This window comes from Pteropus medius, unplaced genomic scaffold (assembly GCF_902729225.1).
Source record: "Pteropus medius unplaced genomic scaffold, Ma_sr-lr_union100, whole genome shotgun sequence".
NCBI lineage: Eukaryota > Metazoa > Chordata > Mammalia > Chiroptera > Pteropodidae > Pteropus > Pteropus medius.
The window spans coordinates 9123944-9145993 of record NW_024350319.1 but is presented as its reverse complement, the minus strand read 5'-3'; the positions used below and the strand labels follow the sequence as shown (position 1 = coordinate 9145993).

The 22050-nt window shown below is 31.5% G+C and overlaps 1 protein-coding gene and 1 pseudogene across 1 annotated transcript in view; one reads left to right on the top strand and one right to left on the bottom strand.

The window, feature by feature from the left end:
* Window positions 1-3518: 3518 nt before the first annotated feature.
* Window positions 3519-22050, bottom strand: part of MSH4 (mutS homolog 4) — a 70440-nt gene continuing 51908 nt past the window's right edge. Inside the window, exons 15-20 of the mRNA XM_039838614.1 lie at window positions 20465-20665; window positions 17354-17472; window positions 15751-15879; window positions 12190-12364; window positions 10680-10768; window positions 3519-6288 (exon numbers count right to left, since the gene is read on the bottom strand). Coding sequence (XP_039694548.1) covers window positions 6097-6288; window positions 10680-10768; window positions 12190-12364; window positions 15751-15879; window positions 17354-17472; window positions 20465-20665 — 905 coding nt within the window. The 3' untranslated portion in view covers window positions 3519-6096. The remainder of the gene's footprint in view (window positions 6289-10679; window positions 10769-12189; window positions 12365-15750; window positions 15880-17353; window positions 17473-20464; window positions 20666-22050) is intronic.
* Window positions 6871-6989, top strand: LOC120583591 (uncharacterized; annotated as a pseudogene).

Here is a 22050-nt window from a genome sequence, read left to right as displayed (position 1 = left end):
AGACAATATCAACTTCTGAGCAGAGGGCACGTTTGGTCAATGTCTAGCTTAATAAAGGTAACGTTTTCCTCTGGGGAAAAAGTTGAGCAGGTTTGCTCAAAACTCATTATAAAAGACTGGAGTTTCCCAAGCTTGGGGTTCCTCACCTGTAACACAAATCCACTGTATACACATCTACTAAACCACTCCATGTCTTGGAGGATGGGGGTACATGGAACCAAAACTAAACTACTAGTCTGCAATTAAGGTAAAAATCTCAGACTCTCTATAGTTCTTTTTCTTTTAATTGAGGTAAAACTGACATACAGCATTACAGTAGTCTCCCCTTATCTGCAGTTTTGCCTTCCATGGTTTCAGTTACCTATAGTCAACTGTGGATCAAAAATACTAAATGGAATATCTCAGAAATAAACAATGTGTAAGTTTAAGAATTGCATGGCACTCTGAGTAGCATGAAAGTTTGTGCTCTCTTGCTCCCATCTGGGATGTGAATCATCCCTTTGTCCAGCATATCCATGCTGTACATGCTACCCACCTGTTAGTCACGTGGTAGCCATCTCAGTTAAAAGATCTATGGTCATGGTATCACAGTGCTTGTGTTCAAGTTAACACTTATTTCACTTAATAATGACCCCAAAATGCTAGATTAGTGATGCTAGCAATTCGGATATGCCAAAGAGAAGCTTCAAACTGCTTCTTTTAAGTGAAAAGGTATGTATGTATAGGAAAAATCATAGTATATATAGGGTTTGGTACTATCAGTTTCAGACATCCATTGGGGGTCTTTAAAACATATCCTCCACAGATAAGGAAGAATCACCATATATTAGTTTTAGGTATATAACATAATGATTCAGTATTTGTATGTATTGCAAAATAATCACAATAAATCTAGTTAACATCTGTCACAATATATAGTTATGCTATCATAGTTCTTAACCATGAGAATCTGTTCCTCACCTCATCACTGTGTATTTGAGGATCCATTTTAGTAGATTATATAAGACAGTAGCCATTTTCACTATTTGCAATCGAAGGACTATCAAAATTTTGACAATTCATAGGAAAAGGGTATTCATTCTGGTCTTATAACAAGATAAATGATTTAATCTTCTAAAGAACAAAATGGAAATATCAATATAATTAGATCACTTGCTTTTCTTTTCCTTCCATTTTCTTTCCTGTGAGATACAAATGCATTACCGGATTAAATTTATACATTTAATTAAGCTACATTTAATTATAATTGAGCATATTTTAACCTCATCAATAAGTATATTGTTCATACTATACAGTGTATTAATATTTAAATGTATTTTTAATAGTAGCATAAACATAGTTATATATTTTAATTGAAAATGTGTTAATATGAAGAAAATATTTTAAAAATACTCTTAGTCTAGCTTATAAAGAAACAACAGACTGCTGATCTAGATGAAGTAATTTGGGAAAATATTTCAGCAAATCTTTTTACATTTATTCTCTAATTTCCATCTGTTTTTTCCATCCGCTTCTTAACATCTTCAATACTGAGAGTTTAATAAATTTGGTCTAGTCATCACTTTTACTCATACTATGGTTCATACTATGCAGGAGAGTGGGCAAGAAGCAATACCTAAATTTCCAGAACTTCTTCCTCTTGGAATTCATACTACTCCCCTACTTTTCAACATGGTTGACGGCATCACCACTCAGAATCATATTTAACTCATCCCTTCTATACTAGTTTGCTAGAGCTGACATAACAAAGTAACACAAACTGGATGGCTTAAAACAACAGAAATACATTGTCTTACAGTTCTGGAAACTAGAAGTCTAAAATCAATGTGTTAGCAGAGCTCCTCTCCCTCTGAAATCTGCAGAGAAATCCTTCATTTTTTTTTTTTTTTCTATCTTCTGGTAGTTTTCCAAGAATCATCGCCTTTCCTTAGCTTATAGGTATATAGTCCAGTCTTCACAAAGCTATCTTTTTATAAGGACACCAGTCATATTGGATTAGGGGCCCACCTGACTAGTATGACCTCATCTTAACTAATTACATTTGAAATGATCCTATTTCCAAATAAGGTCACATTCTGAGGTGCAAGGGGTTAGGGCTTTAGGTATATTTTTTTGGAGGGGGGGTAACAATTCAACCCTTAACATCTTCCCTTCAGTAAAACATTGGATGTCAATAATCTGTTTAATCAGTCACTACATTTCTTTAATATGTTGCAAATCAGTATCTCCTCTCTCCCACCAGCTACTCTATCCTCTCTATTCTCCTTCCCTCATTCCTCCATCTCCCCACATCTGTTCTATTCTCACTGCTCCTACTTTTAATCATCAACTCTCTACTGGACTGCTGAAACAGTCTCAAACAATCTGATCTCATTTACTATGGTTTCAAACACCCTTCCCCAAACCATTTATGCTATCAACTAGATGATCTTTCTAGAATGGAAATCTAGTCATGTTATCCCTCTATTACTATCACCATCACCCTTTCCTACTCTCTAAGAACAGACCTTAAAACTCTACAGTGGTCTCACAGGAGAAATTGATATAAAGCACCTAGATCCATCTTTTTGTCACTACTTCATATACAGTCTATAACCCAGCCAAACCAAACTGCTTACTGTTTCTTATCTCTTTGCTTTGACATATTCTGATCCTTCTATCTAAAATGCTCTTCCCGGGGCATCTCACTTTCTGGTACGCCCTCTCGCAAGAGAGCTACAACTATGTGCTTCAATAAATCCTATCACTTTACCTTAAATAAATAAATAAATAAATAAATAAATAAATAAATAAATAAATAAATAAAATGCTCTTCCCTTCCAGAATACTCGATATATTTTACTATTCTTTAAACTCCCTTTACCCACAAATAATTGTACACTTTTTTTGTGCCACTACTCTTCTTAGTATGTTCCTCTATTGTTGTACTTATCACATGGTATTCCAACTCCAATATATGTTTTTCTGTTTACTACACCTGAAAAGTCTTCCTCAAGATATCTTCTGTGCTCCTAAGCACCTAGTATGTGACCTGTTCCATAGTAAATATTATGAATTTTTTTTTTTTTTTGCAGTTTTTAAGAGTTAGATCTATTCTAAAACTTTTGCTAGAAGGGAAGATTTAAAAATTTGCTACTGGAAGGTTTAAGCCAAGAAGTAACTAAAAATAATTTAAGAAAGAGAAAAAAATCACTGCATACTAAAGAATGATCAGAATAGCTTCAAATTTTTTTTTAATGCATTACTCACTACATACCTATTAGAATGGTTAAAATTTAAAAAGAAAATCTGACAATATCAAGTACAAGAGAACATGTGGGACAACTGTAACACTCATACATGGCTGATGGTAATAGAAAATGATGTAGCCACTCTGGAAAACAGTTTAGCAGCTTCTTATGAAGTTAAACATAACATTTATAATATGATGGAGCTAACCCACTTCTATTTAACCAAGATAAATTAAAATTTAACACTCACACAAAAAACCTGTACATGAATGTTTATAACAGCTTTATTCATAATCACCAAAAACTGGAAACCCAAATGTCCTTCAATGAATGAATGGTTAAACATGGTACATACAAACAGTGGAATACTAGTCAGCAATAAAAAGCATAACGATATGGATGAACTCTAAAATACTTTATGCTGAGTAAAAGAAGCCAGTCTCCAAAGGTTACATGCTATATCATTCCATTTGTTGGACATTCTGGAAAAAAAAAATAATACAGGAATGCTTAACCATTCTCAGTGATTGTTGGATTAAAGTTAGGAGTCACAGAAAGATTTGATTACAAAAGGACAATACTAAAGGAATCATTTGGGGGTGATGGAACAGTTCTATGTCCTGATTGTGGTAGTGGTTCCATGAATCCATAAATGGGTACATTTAACCAAAACTGTATGCCAAAAATATTAATTTCACTATATGTAAATTTTAAAATAAACAAATGCATTTCTTTCTAAGCATGAGGATAAACTGCCCTTTTCTTCTACTCCCAAATACCTTTCTCCTAGACTTGAAAAAAGACCACTATGAGGAGATAAATAGACCAGACTGAAATAAAGGCTTTAAGTTGGAAATTAAAGGAATTTGCTACAACATTATGGACGGTTATCTTAAAAGGCTAGATTATGAGATAATGATCTATAATTTTAGAGAAAGGCAAAGAGGTACTAAAGAATAGAGCAAATAGACCTTAAAATTAAAAAATGGACTGTCCTCCTAGTATTCACCTCTTTCTATAGTACTATGACATAATAATTATATCTTCATTTGCTTTGCTTTTTCATGTTTCTGCTACACAAAAACGACTGAAGTAATTTAATTTTAAGATATATACCTATTTTTATTTCAGTATTCCAAGTCTAAAATAAAAGAAATTAATCAGTTGGCTGCAGTTTTTGCATCAAAAGCTCTAAATGATGAAAAATTTCTTAAAAGTCTGGTGGAATCTAATAGTGGGGTTAAATCTAAAAGGAAGTTAATGCAACTTTAAAATAAAATAAAATAAATAAAATAAAATAAAAATAAATAAAAGTTAATGCAATTGAGGAAATGATATTCAGCATATTTAATACTTTGCACCTGTCTCTGCTTGCCTGCTTTTCTTCCACTGCCTGCTCTCCTTCTGCCTTTTACTGCTTTCTCCCTTTTCTTCCCTGCCCTCCCAAGCAATCCTGCCATGCACTCTTCCCCTCTTAGTGCCACAAGCTTAAATTATCTAACTGCTTTCAGGAATAATCACGTAAAATATAATTCATTTCAAATGCTTGAATTAAAATGTGGCTAATGGTCAAATTCAAATATGGTGGTACTCTCTTCCTAAAGCAGAACATTGGGGAACATAGTCTAATAGGAAGGACATTTAATATATATCGAATGTAAATACTAAATTAAATATAATTTTCTAAAAGAGTATGACATTCAAATTATAGTTTTTAAAAAATATTTAGCTACTAATATATACTTAGGAAGCTTAGAGTTTAATAGTCAAATATATTAATAAATGTGTATGATAAAATATATTAAGAAAAATAGGGCCCTAACCAGTCTATGAATAATATTTTTTTGGGCTAAATTTCTAAGAATTCTGAAGATTACTGAATGTATACCCAGAGTTCCAGATATTTAGTTGTCCAAGAAAAGAAAAACTTCTCTATCTTAGGTCTTGGGCTGAGATTATATAAATGTTACCTACTGTAATGGAATTATAGCAATAAGATGTTTGAGAAGACAACGGCTCTTTACAGTTACTGAAGAACTGATGGTCTTCCATTTTCTTTTGTCCATTTATGAAACAAGAATGACCTTTGGGTAAAATGTGAAATGGTGATGTGAGCCACATGCCTATGGCAAAAAGTTCTATAAAATGTTCCCTGTGAACCAAGAACTGAAATAAATAAATATTACCTTTCTGCTACCTTGGTTACTCATCTAAAAAAAGATGACCAAAAATGAAGACTTGGAAAAGAGAAGAGGTTGGTGAGTAGAAAATGGAACATCTGGCTATTTGGAAAACTGATGGTGACTCTCATTACAAAATATCTATTTTGTTTATTTTCACCCTTTAGAACTATACAAAATGTCAAAAAAGAATACTTTAAAATTCCCAATACCATTCTAACTAACTTTGGAAGCATCCAGTGTTAGAATCTGGGGATATTAAATTAAAAATTATTAAGTCGTAGAATATTATTGCTTCAGAATAAAGTGTAAAAAACTCACGTTAAGTTTCCAGACTTAAAAAGAAAGTTGTTTTTTTCTTAACGAAGGGATTTATAATAACATTTTAAACTGTAACTTATAAGTATAAACTTAAGACTTAATAACATAAATTTTCATAAATGAAGTGTCACATTATATCAACTTATTTCTAAAATTCAGTCCTTTAAATAGTTCTCATTGTTAAGTTCTATTACAAATATTTTCTTATATAGAATACATAGATCCTAATTCTGAGGTTACTATAATGTAATTGTCAACTAAAATATAAATTTTAGCAAATATTTTCTTCTGCTCTTGGAAAAAATGAATTCTAGGTTCCTCATATTAAGATATGTTATTTCATTAGTACAAGATATAAATTGTTATTATTCTTCAGTCTTTCCTGAAACTTGTTCAGCCCTGGAAAAATCTGCTTCGTATTTCTTTTTGAGATTACTTAAATATGTTCGTAAAGTATCTGGATCCAATTGAGAGTTTCGAGCAGTTTGAACAAGCCTCGTAGCTAGATGGTACACAGCTCTCTGTCTTTCCATCTCAGGGGTACTCCTTTGGTTTTGCTGTTATTAAAAAATATATAGATAAAAGTTAAAATATGTTTGCTATAATTTTTATACAAATTTTGGTAATTTTCTATCTCTTTTAATAGAAATATAGAACTCAAGGATTAACTAATCCCTTTGGATAAGTCAGTTCCATCCAACTAGCAAAGAATATATCAGAAAAAATAAAGGAAATATTATTTTGGAAAATAAAAGTTCTTATGAGTATTTATGACAGATCCTTATATCTTTGAAATATACCTTTCACTGAAAAAATCTGCTAAATGGGTCAGATATCTCCATACAATATCAAAAAGTAATAGAAAATCCACTAGTTATGTCATACAAATACTTTATCATTAAAAAGGTATGGGAAAACAGCAGTGCTCATTGCTATGAGGTATTCATAATTTTAAATGTCACCCAAGAGTACCACTTTATTATCTCCTGTTTTAATTCCCCAACAGATAAACTGGTGGAAAGAATGGGTCATCGATAAACTGCTTTTCCCTTAAGAGAGTTTCTTATATAGGAACTGCTGGAAACTAAGTGAAAGTACTGCTTGAGGAGTAAATTGCTATTTAAAAATAAGCAATGTAAGTCTATGACCATGCTACCCTGAACGAGCTTGATCCCATCTGATCTCGGAAGCTAAGCAGGGTCGGGCCTGGTTAGTACTTGGACGGGAGACCACTTAGGAAGACCAGGTGCTGTAGGCGTAAAAAATAAATAAATAAAAATAATAAGGGATTGTAAAATGACAAGGTCCTTGCAATCTGTGAGGTCAACCAAGGGTTGCCTCGCCTAAAAAAAATTTTAAAAATAAAAATAAAAATAAACAACATAAATAGCTACTTGAAATTATGCCTAGATTCTTAAACTATACTCTTAAGGATATCCAAGACATAATGTTTAAAACAGAAATCTTCTAATACTTTTGAAGGCCTCTAGATATTCAGTCCTTGAATAGTAACTTGGGGTTGGGAGTACAGATGGAAAATTCTTCATTCACTTCTTTGCCTGAGCTAGATAGGGGAATCAGCATTTTCAATGTTAACTGTTTATGGAAATTCTTAGTTTCCCTTCACTAACAGAAATACAACCTCTTCAACTCTTCCTCAGTAACAAGCAATTCCAGATATTTTTCTACTTTCCCTATAGAAAAAATGAATACAATTCCATGAGGTAGAATAAGATTATCATATATTCACTCATCTATCTAATACATTAATCAACTATCAGTTTATTATTTAACTAACAGTTACTGAATATCTACTAACATCTATATTCTGGGCTCCATACCTTCTGTTTAGACATGGGGGAGATACAAAACTGTCTACTTGACTTGATAATGGAACTCAAGATCAGTCTTACAATTAAACAAACATGTTTATAAGCTACAGATTAAGGTAATAATGATAAGTCCCATAAGAGAGATACAAAATGCTCAAAAAAAGAAGTCAATTCCAGCTCGAGTCAAGAAAAGCCTAAATAGAATGGAGTATTTGGAATGCATCTTGATAGAAGAGCCAAGAAGGGAGGGCATTTTGGACGAAGGAATTGGCTAGAGCAGACACATTAAAAGCTTGGTACACTTATGCAATCTTATTAACCAATGTCACCCCAATAAATTTAACTTAAGAAAATACAAATAAATAAGAAATATAAATAAATTTTAAAAAGCATGGTACATAATGGGGTCAAAATGATGAAATGACACGTAATTCAATGTGGCAGGAATGTGGGTTACATAGTTAAAAATTAGTAATATTCTGTAAGGTTGGGGTAGTAAACAGGGAGATTATAAAGCAAACTTTAGTGTGTAAGAATCATCTGAAAGCAACAAATGAGCAAATAAAATGAACAAACTCAAAGATACAGACAATAGAATGGTGGTTATCAGAGAGGAGGGGAGAGGGGGGAGGTAGGTAAGGGTAAAGGGGGTCAAATATACAGGGAGGGAGACTAGACTTTTTGTGGTGAGCACACAATGCAATGTACAGATGATATACTAGTGAATTATACACTTGAAACATACAATGTCATTAACCAATATATACAATGTCACCCAATAAATTTAACTTAAAAAAAATCATCTGAAGACTGGTTAAAAATGTAAATTCCTGAGAACCTTGATTTTCAAGGAGAACCTTGAAAATCTAAGATGGTACCCAGTATTCTAGGTGATTCTAATGCAAGTGATCTTAAAACAGTACTCTGAGAAATTATCATAGGAGACTTTTAACACTAGGTTAAGGAGTTTGACTTTTATTTGGTAAGAAACAACTAAAAGTTTCTGAGCAGGGAAATGACATAGAGCTTTACATTAGGAGACAATCTGGTAGAAGTAGCTGGATGGATTAGAAAAGAGAGAACTCACTGCACGGTCTTAATGAGAGGTGATTAATAAGAATTCATAGATGACTCAGATGGATCACTGGGAGATTTGAAATGAAAAGGTGAGAAGATTTTTTGGAAGATGATAAATTTAATTTTGGAGCTATTAATGAGTAAAAACATTAAGGTTTCAAGAAATATGGAGAGAACATACAGATTCAGAGTCTAAAAGAAGTATTGTAGGAACTGAATTGTTCAACTTTTCAAAAAAAAAAAACTGGAAGCTAAGGAAAGGATGAGATCACCAAGAATATAGTTTTAAACAAGGGCAAAACTTAGGAACAGTGCTATTTAATAAGTAGAATGATAAAAACAAAACAAAACAAACAAACAAAAAACCACTGGTGAAGAAAGGAAAGGAGTAATCAAAGAGGTAGAAGAATGAAATATCCAGGAGAGGACAATTCCACAGAAGTCAAGACAGGGAAGAATTTTGAAAAGGGAAAAAATGTAGTGTCAAATGCCACAGAGAGAACAGGGAAGAAGTAAAAAAGGCTATACAAATTTATGATTACTTGGTATTTAAGAGGAAACTTTCAGTTGAGTAATGACAATAAGATCCAGTTTGCAAGTGGGAAACGGAAGAACAAGTATAGACTACTCTTGAGAAGTTAGTAGTAACGAGAAATATAGTTTGAGAAGTAAAGTTAAAAATCTAAGCATATTCATAGAAAAAGAAAAGGCAGTGGGGTGTGTATGTGTGTGTGGGGGGGGGGGAGGGGCGGAGTTCCACTAAGGATCCAAAGAGAAGAAAACTGATGTAGTAATACCTTAATGGTGTTGGAAAGAAGGTAAAAAAGTTAACTTCAAATAGGTTGAAATGTACTCTCTTCTTCTGAGATAGGGGAGAAGAGATATGGGTGAAAAGTAGAAATTCCAAAACAGAGTTTTGAAGGGGGAAAGGTTCAAGAACTCATCAAGATGACCTCAAGTCTCTCAAAAAGTACAGGTGAATTCTCTGTAGAGAGTGAGACTGAAAGGCTTAGGAAGAGTAGAAATGTTTTGAAAGAGTTACTATAAAGAAACCATACAGATCAATAAAAAGGGAAGGAAAAAAACTATCCAGTAAAATATTCCACTGAAGTTAGAATATATGAATTTGCAGTGGATGAAATTAGCCTGTTATGAGTATATTTTGAGCATCACTGGGAAAGCCAAAGCTTAGAAGGCTACCGAAGAGGTTGCCCATGACTGAGAACATGAAGTCTAAAGAATGAGGCAACAAGAGGTTCTTCAGAAGCAGAGAACTGGAACATTACTGATGAAGGGATTCACATTAGGTAATTAGGCAAGTAAAGTCATAAAGACAGTCTAGAGCTCAAAAGGCTGAAGGAATGCAATAAAAATTGAAGAAAGGTTAAGAAAAGGTGCAAGACAAAGGAAACCATTACTACTGAAGAAAATTTCATACTGCTCCTAGCTTAGTTTACTGAACACACTGGATTCTTAAAACAATATAAAGTAATCTGATGTAAAAAAAAAATTCTAAATTTTGAGTCAACAGATGTGAATTTATTATTGGAGCTACTGCTATCTGGCAAACTGCTTAACCTCGGTGAACCTCAGCTGTAAAATTGTGAGTAAAAATACCTTTATTTTTTATCTTTTATAAGACAGACTAACTGCTTCGTGAAGAGTTATGAGGCTTGTATATGATAATAGATAGAAGAGCTTTGAAAACTATAAAAAAGATATGAAAATGTTGGCATAGTGATTTTTATTTTTAATGGTTGTATAGATTTATTTTCTCATCATAAAGTCAGTGTAGCAACAAGTACTATAGGAACTGAATTGTTCAACTTTTGTCTCCTATCTTATTAGTTGACTTACTGGGAAAGGTTATAATAGACCAAACCAAAAAAGTTTTGAGAAGAGGAATTTTTTAATTTAGGAATTGGGTTGTTTAATTTTAATTATTTTATATTTAAATTCAAGGCCATATAATAAATATGTGTACTAAAAGTATTTTCTTGAATTTAAAAAATAGTTCTTCTTATTAGAAAGTTTCTTACCAAAATTTGTCTGGTAATTTGAGTTGTAATTTCTTTGGCATCCAAGACAATTGATGGCGGAAGTGATGAGACCTCTGCAGCTTTTAATCCTGAAATTATAAACAATGGGCTTCAATATTGTTATTGCTGGTATTGTTATGTTTCTTTTAACCAGTATTAATCTTTTCTTCGCAGATTTAAAGTTTCCTTAGGAATTCCTAAACTACTTATAAGAATAATTCTCAAAATTAAGTTTTCCAAAGTTCAACTTACCAATTATTAGATTTAATTACCTGTTAGATAAATTAGATAAATTACCTTTCAAGATACCACTGAGATAAAAGGACAACAGGTTAGCAAAAGGAAAAGAGGTAATTAGAAAACTGAATAATAGTAGTTAACATTGAAATTCCAACTACAAATGCAGTTAGTTAATAGAAAAATATATGGGTTTTGCTGGGGAGGAAAATATTTAGTCACTGAGATAATCCTACAACTGAATGTTCCTCTATCCAGCAGGTCAATGAGGGAGGAATTTCTCAGAAGATATGATGGTATATCTTCTCAGATATACATGCAAAAGATATGATGGTATATCTTCTGAGATATACATGCAGAAGATATGCAAAAGATATGATGGTATATCTTCTGAGATATACATGCAGAAGATATGCAGAAGATATGATGGTATATCTTCTGAGATATACATGCAAATTCAAGTACCAACTAGTATTCTTATTTTCTCAGAGCTTAATTTTATTGTATAAATGCCATACAGGCTTCCTACTGTGTAATAGTTTATTGTATTTATTGCTTTAGAGGCAACAGAAGCCCACTAACTGCTTAGTAATTGCTAGGCACTACACTAGGCAGTTCGTATTTGATGATTCATTTAATGTTCACGAGCCCACATATTTGGAAAATTATTTAACAGATGAAATTGAGGTAAATAAAGACTAAACATCTGATACAAATTAAGCTATTCATTTGATTTCCTATTTCAAATAGCAAAAAAAAAAAAAGCACATCTCACAAGGGTCACATTCATTGCTAAAAATTGAAAGTTCTCTGAAACCATGAGATTTCACATGTCACATAATGATTTAGATAGAAAATACCTAATCAAGTTTATGAATATCATATGGTGTAATACACTCCATTTTAAGACTTTATATTTAATTATCAAGTTCCCAGACTCTGAAGAACACAGAGAAAGAACCCTGTTAATGAAAGTGTATCAGAATTAGTTTTTAATTTTAAATAACTTACAAATATAAACTAAATTACATTTTTCTAATACTTCTAGGGCCTTAATGTAGTTTAATTCTACATAGTTATTGGCTAATATAAGTTTAAAAATAGGCTTACTACATATAAAATAAAAGTTTGACATAGAAAATAAGGTCTTAGAGCATATAAGCACTCAAAAGAATGAAGAAAAGTAACAGGTTGACAATCAAGTAAAGGGGAGAAGACAATTTCTCTTATGAGAATATGTAGTGTTTCAGTATATACTTTCTTTACATAATACCGTAATTTTTTTCTTCTGTGAGTCCCTTAGAAAGTTTGTAGGTGTACAAGATTGCTTCTTTATTTCTTGAGGTGTTCTTTACATGCTGAACTTCAAAATGCATGTTTTCTACATTAGGATACAGGACATCTATATTGCATAGTTCCAGAAAATGTGTAGCAAACAGTGTAAATGCCTGAAATAAATAATAATAAATTTCAATACTTTTTAAATGAACTAAAATTTTCTATTTTAACTATTTAAACAAAATTTAGTTTAGTTTTCCAAGTAGCTTGGCAGAAATGTAGAAATGAAACTAGTAACTTTGAAGTTAACATGGTTGATTCATTTTAAAATGTTTAAAAAATTTATATTCAATGAAGGACATGTTTATTATGTTTATACATACACATTTATGAAATATTGTAAGAAAGTAAATAAATCCAAAAATGAACTTCTATAAAAAGTATGAAGACATTGAAAAAGGTGAAGTTTATCAGAAATAAATCTATTAACTGAGGTAATCTTTTCTTCACAGATTTAAAGTGAAGAAAACGGTTTCTCTTAGGAAAATATGTAGTGTTTCAGTATATAATTTCTTAGAGAAGTAATCCACAAACAAAATCACATTTCTATCAACTTTTAAAAACGATTTTAAAAGTAACTTCCCTCCATATAAGTGGTTTTTGAAAAACAGAATCAATGGATTGTCTTAGATATGTGAAACTGCAAAGATTTTAAGTTTGTATATTTACATTGTATTTGGGTTAGATATTTACATGGAAAAAAAGACTGAAAATTGCTTAGGACAATGATTCTCAAACTTTAGTCATCTGCTGGGGAACTTCTTAAAGGTGCAAATTCTTGGCGCTTATCCCCCTGCTCCAAATTCTGTCAGTAGCTATAACGTGGGCCCCAGGAAACTGTATTTCCCTAAGTACTTTAGGTAATTTTAATGAAGGTAGTTCAAGTGACTTATGACCAGCACACGGTTTCCAGCCCAGAGTTACCAGAGCAGATAGAAATTTGAATAATTGATCATGTTTTAAGATATTACCAGTAAGAAACTAAATAGATAATTAGTGGAAAATTAAAGTATTAAGACATTAAAAAGAAAATATTTGACTGGCAAACTGTGGAAGGAGGTGGCAAGGGAAGGAATAGTTTTGTATATGACAGAAAAATGAAAAATCTCAACTATTTACTCAACAAATTAAAAGAGTATAAAACAAACCAAATTTATAAAGCAACAGAAAATATTTAGAAACCCAATAAACTATTTAGAAGTTAGGGACCATGTTCATAATAAAAGCATGTCCTCAAAATTTATATATTAAACTAACCTATTATGGTATTTTGTAAACTCTATTTTTTTCTCTTTAAAAAAAAATTATTATTAGTTTCAAGTATACAGTACATTGGTTAGACATTTATATAGTTTACAAAACGATCCCCCTGATTGTTCTTTCTCTGCTCTGGTTCTACACCTCGCCATTACATTAATGCTGACTACATTCCCTATGCCATGCTTCCCATCCCTATGACCATCTATCAACTACTAATTTGTACTTCTTTAACCTTTCACCCCTTTCTCCCAGCCCGCCAATCCATCCCTTCCCTCTAACCATCACTGGATTGTCCTCTATATTTAATTCAATATAACAAATAATTATTCAAGAGCTTATATATTGCAAGGATTGTGCTAGGCACTAAAGATACTAGCTTAGAAAAATAGTAGTTAACTTTAAGGTCTTTAAAAGTAAGTAGCAATAATTATATTTTAACTAAATTATTTATAGTAGAAAAGGATAATATTATGGTTTGAATGTTTGTGTCCCTACCCCAAATTCAAATGTTGAAATTATAACGCCCAGTGATGGTTTTAGGAGGTGATTAGGTCATGAGGATGGAGCCCCGTCATGAATGGGATTAGTGCTCTTATAAAAAAGACCCCAGAGAGCTCTCTTACCCTCTCTGCTGTGTGAGGATACAATGAGAAATTTGCAGACTGCAATATGGAGGAGTGTCCTCACCAGAACTCAACCACACTGAAAACCTCATCTCGGACTTCCAGCTTCCAGAATTGTGAGAAATAAATTTCTGTTGTTTATAAGCCACCCAGTCTATGATATTATGTTGTGGCAACCCGAATTAAGACAGCTATTCAAAAGTACTAATAAAAGCATTATTCTCAGCTGTTACAGAATACCTCACATAGGATTCTCCCAAGAAACAGAAGATATATAGATATATAGATATATAGATATATAGATATATAGATATATAGATATATAGATATCTTATATGTGTGTATATGTAAAGATAGATAGATAGATAGATAGATAGGTAGATAGATAGATAGATAGACAGATTGATTTCAAGGACTTGGCTCATGCAGTTATGTAGGCTCACAAATTCCAGTCAGCAAGCTAGAGACTCAGGAGAGCTAATGAGGCAGTCCCTGTCTAAAGGCTCAAGACCCAGAAAGAGCAGATGTTTTAGTTCAAGTCTGAAGACCAGAAAGACACCCAGTTCAAAGGAAGACAGGCAGGAGTAATTTCTTCTTATTCCCAGGAAGGTCAGTCAGCCTTGTCCTATTCAGGCCTTCAACTGGGCCCCATTCAAAATTGATTGAATGGAGCCCATCCACATTAGGACAATCTGCTTTACTCTTTCTACCAATTCAAATATTAATCTCATCCAGAAACACCCTCACAGATAGACCCAGAATATTGTTTGACCAAACGTCTGGATACTCTGTAACCCAGTCAAGTTGACATAAAATTAACCATCACAGACACCAATTAGCTTTTAATCCTAACAAGTAATACATGCATCTTATTTATATGAAAAATTGTGATCAACTGACAAAGATTCAGAATTACAAAGACTAATGCTATCCATTAATGTTACTTTTTATTCATCATATACTTTAAATATAAAATAAGATTGTTCTCAGTCTACAAAAGGAATCATTATGGACTCTCATTTAAGGTATATAACCTCATCTTAGGGATATTTTAAGGTACTTTAAATATGGAAAAATATTTTTAAGTTTTTTCATATCTTATATACATTTTGAGTGATGATCTAAAATATATTTTACAAATTAGTTAATAATAGAGCAAAAATCATTGTTTTACATATTTGATTTGTGAACAAACATTTTCTTTAAAGGAATGAAATCTTAGGTAAATTAAATAGATTTCCAATAAAGTGACCTCAGATGCCTAGTTTTACTTCATGTTGTGACATCATAGTGACTGTTATTACACATGGAGACAATTATTAAAATGATTTCATGTTTCGCTCCTTGATTTGATTAAATTAAAGCCAAGTGACTAGTTTTAACATTATCTGTATTTCTTGATTTCCTCTTTTCCTTATCTACGTCATGACTACCATAACTAACCATTCCTACTTCCATCAAAAATGAAGTAAATATTAATGCACGGTATGTCTTCATTACTTAAATTTGTTTAAAGAGCTTCTTGTAAGTGTCTGTAAAATCTAATCATGATAAATATATAAAGGATACATAAAAAAAAGACTCAAAATCAATAAACTTTAAATATAGAATACCTTTAAGCTCAGTAGATATTCACAAACAGCATAACAAATGCCAATACCTTCTTCTGTATTAGTACCTCTGCCAAGTTCATCAATTAATATGAGTGATTTGTCATTAGCATTATGCAGAATATATGCTATCTGAAAAACATTATTTTAATATTCATTATAATCAAGTAGCTGTCACTATCATAGAAAAAAATGAGGAAAAATCCAGTCTATTGGTTCATCTGAAATATATTTTATAGAGAAATCCAGCTGAGCAGAAACTAACACATTTCTAAAGACTTCATGACTAATAATTTCAACAGAATAGTTGTCGTGTACATAAAATGACATAAGCATACGTGTATGTGACAAAAGAGTAAATAACCATTACTTAAAATACTGAAATTTTAGATAGTGAAATAAAGCAATGAATTAAATGTTTAAATAAAGCATAAACATGCTCATTTTCTTCTCCAAAAATGACTAATCAATTGTTGTCATAGAATATTCAAATCTATTCCTCAAATTTATTTTAATTTCTCTATATCCAGTAAAGATAGAAAGAAAAATTTTGAAAATAGCATACAAGTCCATTGATTCCCGGTGAAACAAATTTAAATCCATGCCCCCAAAAGACCAAGACTTTAATTAACAAATATGCTCCTCTTCCGCTGAAGATTATTAACCTCTTTCTCAAAAAATGGAATTCTACCTTTATTATGTCATGACACAATAATAACTTTCATGGCCATTTTACCTTCCTATGGGACTAAGCTTTTTGAGAGCTAGGTCTATTTAAAAATATAACTCAAACATCTAGTATAGTGCTATATTCTCCCATAGATATTCAATACATACTAAATAATATATATATATTTGTCATATACTATGGGCAAATAAGCTTATTCTCCCTCTATCTACAGAAAATTAGCCAACTGTACAGTGCTCTAATAATTCCTACCTACTAAAGATAGGCCAAGAGCTACACTGAATTCCTTCAAGCCTACTTGACATTTGCTCAGATCAGAAATAGGTGATGATACACACTTTGTTACAGTAAGTGAGAATTCTATAAGAGCACAGAACAGAAGGCTTTAAAAAAGCCTTCTAACAGTGATCTTTTATTTTAGAAACATACAGGAATAATAAATACTATGCAAAATGGTCCTGAACACGTCATTTTCTGAGAAGTCTTTCATATACCCCATACAAAATAATGAAAGCATGTTTTTATCATTCGATAACACTAACTTTTTCCTTAAAACTGTAGTTTTCAATAAAACAGTCACTCCTATTTCCACATAAGACAGAAATTAGGAAGCTGTCTTTGACTGCCCTCTGGCTCTGTAGAGTAGTATAAGCACATACGCATGATTTAGTTTAAAAATACTTTCTTATGATGATTAACAAATAGTGGGGAAAGTAATATGTTTTTTTTTAAAAGTTTATTGGGGTAACATTGGTTAATACAATTATATAATTTTCAGGTATACATTATAATTTGAAATCTATATATTCTATTGTGTGATTACCACCCAGAGTCCAGTTTCCTTCAGCTACCATATATTTGATCCCCTTTAACCACTTGTAATATGTTTTTAACATAAGAAAAGTTTAGTTTGGGTACCTCTTTCATTTCCTTCATAAATGTTGATGAATTTGTTTCGATATCATCATCAGTACTGATTCTTGTAAAAATCTGTTCAGCAATTCTAAAGGAAGAATATTCTGCTGGAATATATGATCCTATAAATTATAAGACAGAAGTAAACTGAAATGCTTTTATAAAATATAGGTACTAATATTTTGCACTTTCAATCAACTCGGATTATTTACTAACCTATCCAGGGACTATGTGGTGGAAAGATCAATGGATATGGAGTTAGAAGACATGGGCTCAGTTATGTTATTTATTGAATAACCTTGGACCACACTTAAATTCTGTCATATCCTTCATATATGAAATGGAATACTTGCCCTATTTATTATATAAAGTTATTTGGAATTTCAAATAAGATAGTATATACTCAAGTTCATTGGAAAGATTTGTCATAAACTTGATAAAAATTTTAAATAATATAGTTAGATAATAAAGAATATTCAAAGTATGAAAATTTGAGGGAAATGCTTATGAAGTTAAAGTTGATAAAATCGTTATAGAAAAATATATTAGGAAATATCTGTTAATAGCAATTTATAGAAATAACATACAATCAGAATGAAGGCAAAACATTTAAATTTTTTTAAAAGGTGAATTTTCATCCACAAGACTGTTTCTGCCTGAGAAGTAAGTTATCAAGCTAACTAATCTAAAACAGCCATCTTTTGAAAACAAATCTATCTGATTAATATAACTACCTCTAAATGGAATAGCATATAAAAGGCACTCTGAAATCAAAACAAGATAAAAATAAATAGTTGAATGGGAAAAATATCAAGTATACAGAACTCTACACAGACAAAATGGTGAAATAATGGGAATAAAAAAACAAAGCCAGATTATTCCAGGATTTAAAACAAAAGAAAGGATGAAAAATAGGATCGACCTTCAAGGAATAAGAAGTAGCAGGAAAAGAATACAAAATTCAGGATAATACTAATAAAAAATAATAATGATAATAATAACAATAGTAATTATAATGATTGCACTTCAGAGAAATTTCTTAAATATAATTTATACTCCAGAAAGATTAAATGGGAAAATAAATGTGAAAGAACCAAGAATAGAATATAGCATATATGATGTATGTTTATATTTTCTCCTTTCTTTTACCCCCACCAAAAAGGCTCTCAACATTTTTTTTCTAGATTATTACAAAAGCCTCCCGGCTGGTATTTTGCTTCTAGTCTGGCTCTCATTTAAACATACATCAACCAAAGTGATCTATCTAAAAGTCAAATCCAATTGTGCTATTCTCTTGCTTAAATTTCTATAGCTCCCTATAGATATCTGGATAAAGTTAGATCTCTTCAGTTAAGTTCCTAAGGCCCTTCATGATCTGACTCCTGCCTGTCTCTCCATTTTTATACCCTTCCATTTCTCATAGCCACTCTTTTCTCTATAAAGCAAAGAAACTACAAAGCCTCTGTACTCCCTATAGTTCCCTGGGAATCCCATGCCTTTTATTTTCTTCTTCTATGCTTTAGAACACGTTCTCACTTCTCCTGAAAAGTCTTTCTCACACCCTTCCCCTAAGTCCACATCATTTTATATACATTATCTCACTTGGTCTTTGCAACTATTCTTAGAAGTAGGCACTATTATAATTTTCATTTACAGATAGGAAAACTAAGGAGGTTAAATAATTTGCCTAAGATCACATAGCAAGTAGGTAGACAAACGAAGTCTAGTTCCAAAGCCTGTGTTCTTAATTTTCATGCCTTTCAAGTCCTTCCTTCTGTTTCCTTTATGATTAGATCATATGAGATAATCATATATACTTTTAAGTATTGCAGAGGTTTGAGATAGACAGTAACAAGAAAAGTAAAATAATTTTCTTCAAATATCTAAAGGGCTATTATTAGGAAAAACTAGATTATTCTGTGATGTATACAAGGTAAAAATTAGACTGATTAGTTGAAGTTATAGAAAGTCAAATTTCAATTCAGTATAATGAATGCTGTAACAATTAGTGCTGTCCAACACAAACATGCTGGACAGCATGTTTTTTAAAGGACAGAACCCCTCATAACTATTCAAACAGAAGTAGGATTATATCACATATGAATCTGTATTCTTATAAGGGGAGGGAAGTTGGCTAAGTTCTTTTAATTCCAATAAAACTATAAAACTATAAACTCAATAAAATATTTATCATTCATTCATCTCTGATTTTCTTTCTCAATAGTAAGGGTAAATTTGCAGTTATCGCCGATATTGTTATTGCTGTAGTCCCCTAATAATTACATTAGAACAGGGTTTCTCAACCACAGCACTTACATCTTGGGCTGCATAAATCTTTATAGTGTTGGTGTGGGGGTAAAAGGGGAGAAGATATGTCTTGTGCATTGTAGGATGTTTAGAGCATCCCTGGACTCTACATTCCCTTCAGTGTGACAGCCAAAAATGTCTCCAGATATTGCCAAATTCCAGGGGTGGGGGGAACCAAAATCATCCCTGGTTGAGAAACAGTGCATTAAAAACAATCATCTGATCTCTGATTCATATAGTCCTCAAGGAAACTCAGTTTTCAGGGACAAGAGATAAGCTGTACCTCTATATCAAGATATACATGACAGTGTTGGACCAGTGACAGCCATTTATATGCATATGTGTGTAATGTATCAATTGCCATATAAAAGTTATTGGTACCTCTTAAATTAAGTAGAGGAAATGTTTATCCACCCAATGTTATAATTTTAGAAAAGCCATATATGGGTTATTAAAGGCAGCAGCTTATCCTACTTATTTCACATTTTCTCAGAACAAAGTTTGTTTTTGATAATTATGATTCAGTTTAGTAATAATTGATACATTAGTAGTTATAGTAAGGAAGTCTCTAATTCTGTTATATTCCATAAAATATTTAGTATAATGAAATCCAAAATTAGACAGAGCTTAATAAATATCAAATCATAAAAATTATGGTCTACATACTAGGCATTACTATACTTCTAGGTAAGAAAATCTACTCCAAACTATTCTTGGGTTAATTAAACACCTGGATCTAAAATATCAGGCATAAAACATTTTAAATGTGGAGCTGAATTGGTAACCATAAAGTAAGCCATAACTTACCAATCTGGGCCATAATCTGACAAAGTGCAATCTGTTTTAAATATGTGGATTTCCCACTCATATTTGGTCCTGTTATGATCAAAAAATTACTCCCTTCTGTAATATAGGTATTGTTGGCAACAGGTTTTTCCACAGATATTTTTTCAAGAATGGGATGCCATCCCTGTTTGATTGCCAAAGTATCAGTAAACTCTGGCCGGACTAAAAAAAAAATAATGATTTTGAAAGATTAATATATTTATATTTAAATATTTTGTAGTGTATACCTACTATGTATACCTTAGTGATTTTTACTAAGATCAATTTACTAGGAACAATAACATTTAGGTATTATTTTATCCCAAATCTCTAAATCCTTTTAAATTACAATTGACACACTCTAAACACCATCACTTTTATTCACTTCCAGTGAACTCTAGGATTTAGTTCCCTGTTACCCTAGGCTCTAAAACAGTTCACAACATTTTTAAATTTCTATAGAGATTAAGAAGAATAAAATAACCACTGATAATAGTTTTAAAATAACAATTACTACAAAATTGCACATTACTTAATCCCTACCTTAAGTATTATTTCAAATGTGGCATATTTAGCTTTTGAAATGAGGTATGAATACAGAATAAAACAAAATATAAAAATAATTTATGTTCGAACCCTTATAGAAATTTGTCTAAAATGAAATCTCAGGGAAAAAATAGACAAAAAAAGATAGCGTCAATTTATAGAAACAAATAATGATCAGACTCCTCAGATATTTTTTGAAGTGAAGGGAGGAGGAAGGTGGGAGGACAGGTACAAACTAAAATGTTACATTCCTCTAGATGAAACAAATTGATAAATTTGAAAGCACTACTATAAAAGTGAGGTTGGTTAAAAATTTTTAATTATTTTAAAATCTTTTTTAAAAAGTCATTATTTATAAGTTTGGAGTTTCAGGATGGTCCTTCTCAAATTAAAATGAAACCAACATCAAATATCTTCATAGTTAAGAAAACTACTATTAAAATTAGCTGATCCCTAATGTAAATATGTGACCTCAGAGGAGATATAAAAGATTGAAAAGTCTGAGTCTATAAAATGCCAATTGAAAAAGTTAACATTTCCATAAGAAATTAGGAAATATGGAATATGAAAAATTATTTATATTTCCCATTATAAAACATTAACACAATATTTTTGAACTATTACTGCTAATTTTAACTAGAAATTTTTAATGTTATTAATTTTATTAAGTCCACAATTATTCAACCTTAATTATCACATATTAGTTCAGTAAATTTGCATACTGGAGTAAGGTTATGACTGATAAGATAAATAAGAAATTTCAAAGGGCAAACAAAGTATTCATTTAACATTAGAAAATTATTAACATTTATATTCAAGGCCTGTCTGTATACTTGGGATACAAAAATAAATAATGTAATTCCTGATTTGGTGATGCTCACATCTAAAGAGCTACTTTAGAAAGTGTTCACTTTGGAGATTGATTTCTCTTATGCTTATTAGTATTAGTCACACTGCTCCTAGTGTGTCTTCAGATTGGAACTTCATAAATTTGGATCATGGTCATTTTCACCAAAGAGACA